The 7876-nt window shown below is 59.1% G+C and overlaps 1 protein-coding gene across 3 annotated transcripts; it reads left to right on the plus strand.

Moving 5' to 3' along the window:
- The first annotated feature begins 1118 nt into the window (after positions 1-1118).
- On the plus strand, positions 1119-5272 carry TULP1 (TUB like protein 1). 3 transcript variants are annotated; one of them, XM_068173228.1, is made up of 10 exons: positions 1119-1240; positions 1500-1604; positions 1714-1848; positions 2028-2122; positions 2337-2513; positions 2882-2994; positions 3471-3579; positions 3775-3873; positions 4157-4328; positions 5134-5272. In XM_068173228.1, exons 2-10 carry the CDS (start codon positions 1559-1561, stop codon positions 5265-5267), a joined length of 1080 nt encoding a protein of 359 aa, XP_068029329.1. In that variant the 5' UTR covers positions 1119-1240; positions 1500-1558; the 3' UTR covers positions 5268-5272. The 3 variants fall into 3 exon arrangements, with proteins under 3 accessions (XP_068029329.1, XP_068029331.1, XP_068029330.1); XM_068173230.1 differs by having other exon boundaries at positions 2340-2513; XM_068173229.1 differs by having other exon boundaries at positions 2031-2122.
- Positions 5273-7876: the final 2604 nt, after the last annotated feature.

Raw genomic sequence — 7876 nt, forward strand, 5'->3', positions numbered from 1 at the left:
CCCCATGGTAAGTCACACATCAGAAGGTGTCCGTGTGTCCCTGTTCCAGAGCGTGTCCCCTGCTCCCGTGTTGGGCCGGGGAAAAGCCGGGCTGTATCTCTGAAAGGAACCCAGTGCTATATGGGCAGGGGTTGCCTGGTAAAGGGAAAAGGTGTTTAAGGCTGGCACCACCTCTGCAGCACCGTCCATGAGGGCAGAAGCTGAAGAAGAAGAGGCAGGAGCCTGGACTGGAGCCCGAGGCCAAACCGCGGCGGCTGCGGGTGAAGAAGCCGAGTGAGGCAGGGGCTGCAGAGGAGCCTCCAGCCCCGGCACAGGGTGAGCACAGATCCCCCAGAGCCCCCATGGAAATGGGGGAAATGGGGTGCCCCATCCCGCACCTGAGGCGCTCTCCATCGTGAGCATCTCTTGAAATGCGCAGGGGTGAAAAAGGTGAGGAAGAAGAAGGAGGAGAAGGGGGAGGAGGAGAGCGACAAGGACCCCTCCTCTAAATGCACCAAGGAGCCTCGGAAGAAGAAGGAAAGCCGGGCTTCCCGCTCCCAAGTGCCCAAGGGCTCCAAGAAGCCACAAGGTGCGGGAGCAACACCCACCCCTCTGCAGGCACTCGCTCGTGGCACCTCGTGTCCCCCTGCACCATGTCCCGATAGCGCCGTCGGTGCTCCCAGTGCCTGCTGGGGCTCTGCTGGGGCTCTGCTGGGGCTCTGCTGGGGCTCTACACACCCCCGGCAGAGCTTTTTGGCTAAAACCCAGCTACGGACCTGGGAGAAACGGGGATGTGGCAGGGGTCCTGCGCTCATTGCCTTGGTCGGGGAGCTGGTATGGAGGGGAGTGGGAAGAGGGGGGTGACACACTCCCTGGGTAGGCGGCACTGAGGTCCCCGCACACTTCTCTGGAGCTCTGAAAAGCGGCTCCGCACGGCGAGGCTGCGGCCGCGAGAGAGCGCTGTGGCCGCGGAGCCGGCGCTGGACACGGCCCGCGGCCAGTGGCCCACGGCCAGCGCGGCCGGGCCCGTCCCTCGGCCACCACCCCGCGGGGACAGCGAGAGCGGGGCTGGGGTCCCCCGCTGCCAAAGGACGTTGTGTTGGCTGATGCCGTGGTCACCTCTGGGCAGAGCCGGCTGAGGATGAGGATGATGAGGAAGAGGAAGAAGAGGTGGAGAATAAAAACCCGCCAAAAAAGCTCAAGAAGAAGCTCCCCAAAGAGCCCCTCTCAGGCGGGGGGGAGAAGAAGCTGAAGCCGAAGGGTGAGTGCCCAGGGGACAGGGATGGCTTGAGCCCAGCTCTGTTGCCACTGGGATCTGTCCTTGCTGGGACGAGGGAGGTGCCTTGCTCCCCGTCAGTGTCCCGGGAGGCTCAGGGGGCTGCAGAGCCATCGCCCCCTCCCCAAGCAATCTCCCCCCAGCTCAGCCCTTTCTGCTGCTCTGACCCTGTCCCCTCCTTGTCCCCACCGCTGCCCGTTCCCATCCCCTGGCTGGCTGGTCACCAGCTCCTCTGTCCCAGCAGAAGACAAGAGCGACCCTGACAGCAAAGCCAAATCTGCCAAAAGCACCAAGAAGGAGCCAATGTCCGTGTTCCAGGTGAAGAAGGAGAAGAAAAACAAGAAGAAAGGTATGGGACGAGCAGGAGGAGGTGGCAGCCAGTTCTGCTGCGTGATGGCATCGCCCTGAGCCAACAGCCCCCAGTGTTGTGTGACCATGTCCCCCCATGTCCCTCACAGCCGCCACCAGTAGCGATGAGGAGGATGATTCTGACTCCAGCACCAAACCCATTAGGTCAGAGAAGAAGAAAAACCCAGCATCCCTCTTTCAGACTGGTGGGGACCCCCCAAAAGAGAAAAAATCCAAAAAGAAAGGTGAGAGCCCAGCACTGGAGGGTGGTAGGTTCTGGCAGAGCTTCTGGGGGTTCAGTGAGCTTGGCCATGGGGAGGGGGTTACAATCACTGATGTTGGCACGGGTCTATGCTGGGCTTGATTTTGGGGTTCAGTGGAGTCAGGATCTTCTCCCTTTTGTGTCCCTGTCTGTTCCTGCCAGCAGTTCCTCCCAAGGGGGCTGAGAGTGAGGAGGAGACCCCAGAGACCCTGCAGAAAAACTCCAACAAGAAGGGGAAAGCAAAGAAATCAAAGAAGGTACCAAAGAACCCTCAGAGCCATGGGGAACCCCTCAGGGTGGGAGAAGAGCAGCTCTTCCCCTCAGGGCAGGTCAGGAGGTTTGCAGCATCCCCCAGTGAGACCCTCCAGAGAGTCCCCAAAGCCACCAGCCGCAGAGCCCAGGGGGGATGGATAGCAAGGGGCAATTAGCTGGGGAAGGAGGAAGCTGGGATCACCATCCCCTCTCACGCAGCAGCAGAAGGAGGAGAGGCCCCCATCCCCTGTCATCGAGGTGGACAACCTGGAGGAGTTCGTGCTGCAGCCGGCGCCGCAGGGAGTGACCGTCAAGTGCCGGGTGACACGGGACAAGAAGGGCATGGACCGGGGGCTTTACCCCACCTATTACCTTCACCTGGACAATGACAAGAAGGTGATTTGGGGTGGGGGCACGGAGACCCCTGGGGCTCTGCATCCAACCCAGAGAGCACCCTCAGGGTTTGGGGGATGCTCGCCTGCATCCCCCTGTGCTGGTGCGTCCTGAGTGGGGCTGCTCCCCTCTCCTGCAATTCCTCCTGGGAAATGCCCCTGTGGGTGGTGCCTGGGAGGATGAGCTAACAGTGGCTAGAGAGCCGTGCTAAAGCTGGGCTGGTCTCAGCCCCTCCTGCCCCATAATGCAGACAGTATTTTGGGGATCATCTTCATGACTTGCTCAAGGTCATGGCAGTGACTTGTTGGGGGACAGCAGTGGCGATGGCAGTGACAATGTCCCGTTCCCACACGGTCCCACTGCTCTACCAGGTGTTCCTCCTTGCTGGGAGAAAGCGTAAGAAGAGCAAAACCTCTAACTACCTCATCTCCATCGACCCCACTGACCTGTCACGGGGTGGAGAGAACTTCATCGGGAAGCTCAGGTAGGAGCAGAGCTGGCACCCCAGTTTGGTGGCACCCCATTTCTGCAGCACCCTCTTTCCCCTCCATGACTTACAGGCTGTCCCAAGCTATGGCTGACACAGACAGGAGGTTAAATTCAGCATTTCCCACTGCCATGTCTGACCTGAGGAGTGGTGGGGGGCTGAGAGGGGAAAACAAGCTTGACCGGTTCCTCCCAGAAGACAGGTCATGGCTAGAAAAGGTGCCTGGCAAGTCCCAGCCTGCACTGCCAGCAGCCACACGGCAATGCTGGGGGTCCCTGTGGTGGCAGCACCCTATCGCACCCCGGTTTAGGGGTTCCTTGAACCCAGGAAAAACACTGAAGAGTGGGAAGGTCGGCATTGGTGGGGAGCAGCACCGGGGGTTTGCAGCCAGACCAAAACCAAGGCTGTGCCTGGAGAGGGGTGGTGGGGACTCAGTGGCATCAGCCACGGCCATGTCCCACCCTTGGCTGCAGGTCCAACCTGATGGGTACGAGGTTCACCGTGTTCGACAGCGGCGCCAACCCTGACAGGGCCAACGCTGACTGGTCCAACGTGCGGCAGGAGCTCTCGGCCGTGGTCTACGTAAGAGCAGCCACACAGGGAGCCCCTTCCTGGCTCTCCCAGGCAGGGAGAGAGGGGTTCCCACCCTGCACCCCTTCACCGGGGCTTGCAGACATGTGGGGTGGGCTGGAACCACCCCTGAGCCCTCATTCAGCCCCCATGAGAGGCTGTAACCCACAGTGGTTGCTGGTTTTAGGAACAGGGTTTCTCTTGCAGGAGACCAACGTTTTAGGGTTCAAAGGCCCCCGGAAGATGACTGTCATCATCCCTGGGATGAATGCTGACTGTGAGAGGGTGCCCATCCGGCCCCGGAACGTAAGTCAGGGGCCAGACTGGGAGAGAAGCTCCTTGGGAGCTGGGTTTGCTGGGCACCACCTTGGATTTTACCCATCATGGGGCATGGAGAGGCTTTCAGGTGTCCCTGAAATTCAAGGTGTCCCTGGGAGGTGGGAGACGCGGTGTCTGTTTTTTTCTCCATGATAGATCCCATTTCCAGATGGGTACTGCTACAGAGCATCCCCCAGGGAAGCCACAGGAGGTGGCAGGGCTCTGGAGGGGTCACCCCAACTCTGCTCCCCTCCCTCTTGCCCCTCCCCAGGATAACGACGGCCTCCTGATGCGATGGCAGAACAGGAACATGGACAACGTGATCGAGCTGCACAACAAAGCCCCAGTGTGGAACGACGAGACCCAATCCTACGTCCTCAATTTCCACGGCCGGGTCACCCACGCCTCCGTCAAAAATTTCCAGATTGTGCACAGCAGTGACCGTAAGCTGGGACGGGGGTGGGATGGGACAGGGCATAGGGTGGAGGAGCACTGCCTCATGAGCTGGCCCCAGCACCCACTGTTTTTGTTGAGGTTTAGTTTTTTCATGCTCTGGAGTCCTGCCTGCCTTTGCTGGAGCTGGGATGAAGCCAAACAGGACTCCCTGCAGGAGCTGCCCTTGCACCCTGGCGCTGGCAGGGGCAGCTTGTGGGGCTCCTGTTGCCAGGCAGATTTAGGGCAAGGACAGATCCTGTGGGGTGCTGAGCCCCCATCACACTCCAGCCACCCACTCAGCGCAGAGCATTGTCCCCAGCACACGCCCCACACTGCTGGCAGGCTCACCCTGGGGTGCACTGTGCCTCGGGGACAGTCCCTCAGGGGTGGCAGCAGCTCTGCCTGGATGCGGCTGCTCGTCACCTGTCCGGCGCAGTCAGAAGCCCTTGGCCTCCGGGGTGTTGGGTTACGGGACAGAAAAAGCCTCTTGAGGGCCCCTGGTTATTTTTACAGATTTCCTGTCACCCGCCCTCCAGTAGCAGAGATCCCACGGTCCAGGGGGGGTGGGGTGAGTGGGGTCTCTGTCCCTTGGGGGGCTGTGGCACCCAGGGAGGGGGGTGCTGGAGGGACCAGAGGGTGCCGCGGGAAAATGATGCTTTTTTGGTGATCTGTGCTGCAGTACAGCGCAGCCAGCGCAGGAGTTGGGTGGGGGTGCTTGGGCAGCTTCTTTTGGACGCTGCCATGTGGGCTTGCCGGGGAAAGGCAGGCTGGGTGCACAGGTGACAGCCCAGCGGCTCGCCCTCTCTCCCGCAGCTGACTACATCGTGATGCAGTTTGGGCGTGTGGCGGATGACGCCTTCACCATGGACTACAACTACCCCCTGTGCGCCGTGCAGGCCTTCGCCATCGCCCTCTCCAGCTTCGACGGGAAGCTGGCCTGCGAGTAGCTCCTGCACCGGGACCACCGGGGCTGCCTGCTGCTGCCCGGAGGATGCTCCTGCATCCCCGTCCTGTTCTGCTCCCTGCATTTCCACCTTCTCGCAGTCACGGCTGTTCCTGGGGTGGTTCAAGGCACCTGGTGCCCACTGAGGGCTGTGGGATGCTCGCCCAGGTGCAGCTGCCCTCTCCAGGGAAATTTGGGGCAAATCGCTGGGCTGGGGTGATGGCAGAGCCAGGCTGGAGGTATATTCATATTCAGCAGATGAGGCTGACTGCAATCCCCGTCTCATCCCTTTGGACTCAGATCCTGGAAACTCATCCGCCCTGTCCTGCTTTTTTGTTGTTGTTGTTGTTGGGGTTTTCGGTTTTTTGGGGTTTTTTTTGTTTGTTTGTTTGTTATGGTTTATGCTCAGTCTCACAGTGAGAAAGGGGGTAGGTGGTCTCCTCACTTTGTGTTTCCTCATCCCTGCCCATGTGCAGGTGGGCTCTGCCTAAGCTCCCAACTAAAGCCCCCATCCCGGCTCGTTGCCCACCAAGCACAAAGCCCCTCTTTTGCCCCATTTTGCCCTGGTGTGAGTGGACGCCTGGTGCCCGTGGTGTGTTTGTACCCACTGGGTCTCACCTCACTGCCCAGGAATTGCTGGGGATTTGGGTCCCTAAGAAGCAACCTGGCACCAACAGCACACAGGCACGTGCCGAGGGGTGACAGTGCCAGCAGAGGATGGCTGGCAGGCACGTGAGGCAGAGCTTGCATTGCTGGCAGGTGGCCCAGCTGGGTCAGTGCTGCCAGGAGAGACCTGGAAGAGAAAACTCAGGGTGCACCAGGAAGCAGAGGGGTGACTCATGAGGTGTGGTGCGGTGCTGAGTCACGCTCAGCACCCAGACGGGCCCTGCTGAGCTCCCCGTGCCCTCAACTCCTGCTGCCCCTTTATTCTGTGGTGCCCCTCCAGACCTCACGTGCCCCAGGTGTCCCCACAGCTGCCTCACTGGTGCTCTCTGTTCATGAGAGGTGGTGGACAGAAGGTGCCATCCCCTGTCTCAGACTGGTGGGGAGATGCTGAAGAGAGGCAGCTCACTGGGAGCAGGACAGCTCATGCCCCCATTTTCACCAGTTATGGGGTGAGGATTTGGCTGCACAAACAAATCTGATTAATTCAGCGGTGAGAAAAGCGGGGATGTGCCAAGGAGCCCTGAAACACCATCCTCAGCTCTCTGGTGCGGTTTCTCACCTGCTCAGCTCGCACACTGACTCGAGAACCATGTGGGATTCCCTTCCCAGGACACAAAGGGGTTGTTCCCCCATTCTGGGGGTGGTATGGGCCCCCCAAGTTAATGCAGCTGAGAGGCAGCTGCAGCAGAAAGGCTGAGGAGCAGATGGATGAGATGGATGTGATTGTGCAAGAGGGATGCTCATCGTCTCTTGGCAGTGTGCAACATCTCCGTGGCCGGAGCCTGGAGCTGAGGACAGTGACAGGGGGACCGTGAGCTGCTGGACCACTGGTGAACATCTGCTCCAGGGGCTTTGCAGATGGGAGTGGAGATTTTCCCCAGCTGTATGAATCTGGGCTTCATGATTCTTGGGCAGGGGCTCGTGGTGAGGCAGGCAGAGGTGGACAACTTGGGGACAAGCCAGCCCATGTGGGACATCATCCATTACCCACACAGCGAGCTCAGAGAACGTCTTGTGAGCTAAAGGGAGAACCAGCCACAGCAGTTCGGGGCCAGCGTCCCTGACGAGGTATGGCCAGCAAATGTGGGGAAAGCAAGAGCTTTCTGCCCAAATCCAGCCACAAACCCAACATCTGTTTGAAATCGGGATGAGCTCAGCTAACGGTTGAGTGAATGCTTGTCCCCATTTCCTCCAGTGCAAGGAGAAAAGAAGCAGCCGGGTGAGAGAGAGAGGGGTTTGGGCTCCCCAGATTGTCTGCTGATATCCCAGCTGCTCCCCAGGTTGATTCTCCCTCCCTTCACGCAAAAAGTTTCCATTTTCCATTTGCCCATTGTTGCTTGCAAACCCTTCAGGTTCCCCGGCCCGTCGCCCATGGCAGAGCAAAAATCCCTGTCCTGGGTGTCCCATGCAGTGTCACCCAATGTCAGAGCAGCCACTGCATCAGCCGCCCACCCGAAATCCCTTTTACAAACCCTCTAACGCAAACCAACTGTGGCAGAAGAAACAAATGAAAACAATTTAATGGGGCGATGGATGCTCGGGCCCTTTGTTTGCGCTGGCTGTTAACACCAGAGGAGATGAGGGATGGGAGCAGTTGAAATGTGTATCTACTTTGGCCCGTGGAAAGTGTGACGGATGCGCCGGCAGACCAATGGCTGAGGATGCTGGGGTGTGCGTGGGTGTGAAAGGAATGCTTGCTGCAAGAAAAGATAAAAAAAAAAAAAAAAAGAAGAAAGAGCCTTATCAATGGTGTTTGAGTCCAAAGTGTGTGTATTCCTTAGAGAAAGGGTTTCCCCTCAATCCCCAGGAATGATGTTTTCCCTGCAGTGTGAGACGTTGAGGTTTCTGAAGTTTCATTTTAGGGGTGCTGGCTTTGGGCTGGTGCTGTAGGCATGGATTTAACCCCACAAAGTGCTCGTACAGGGGCACAAGCATGGCCAGTGGCCA

The sequence above is a fragment of the Anomalospiza imberbis genome, chromosome 26, assembly GCF_031753505.1.
Source record: "Anomalospiza imberbis isolate Cuckoo-Finch-1a 21T00152 chromosome 26, ASM3175350v1, whole genome shotgun sequence".
Lineage (NCBI taxonomy): Eukaryota > Metazoa > Chordata > Aves > Passeriformes > Viduidae > Anomalospiza > Anomalospiza imberbis.

What these genes read in the sequence shown, in the direction of transcription:
- TULP1 (XM_068173228.1), top strand. Translation starts at nt 1,559, where the DNA reads ATGTCCGTGTTCCAGGTGAAGAAGGAGAAGAAAAACAAGAAGAAAG. An exon ending in GAAGAAAAACAAGAAGAAAG is followed by an intron (nt 1,605 to 1,713) that starts GTATGGGACGAG and finishes TGTCCCTCACAG; the next exon opens with CCGCCACCAGTAGCGATGAG. An exon ending in AAGCAAAGAAATCAAAGAAG is followed by an intron (nt 2,123 to 2,336) that starts GTACCAAAGAAC and finishes CCTCTCACGCAG; the next exon opens with CAGCAGAAGGAGGAGAGGCC.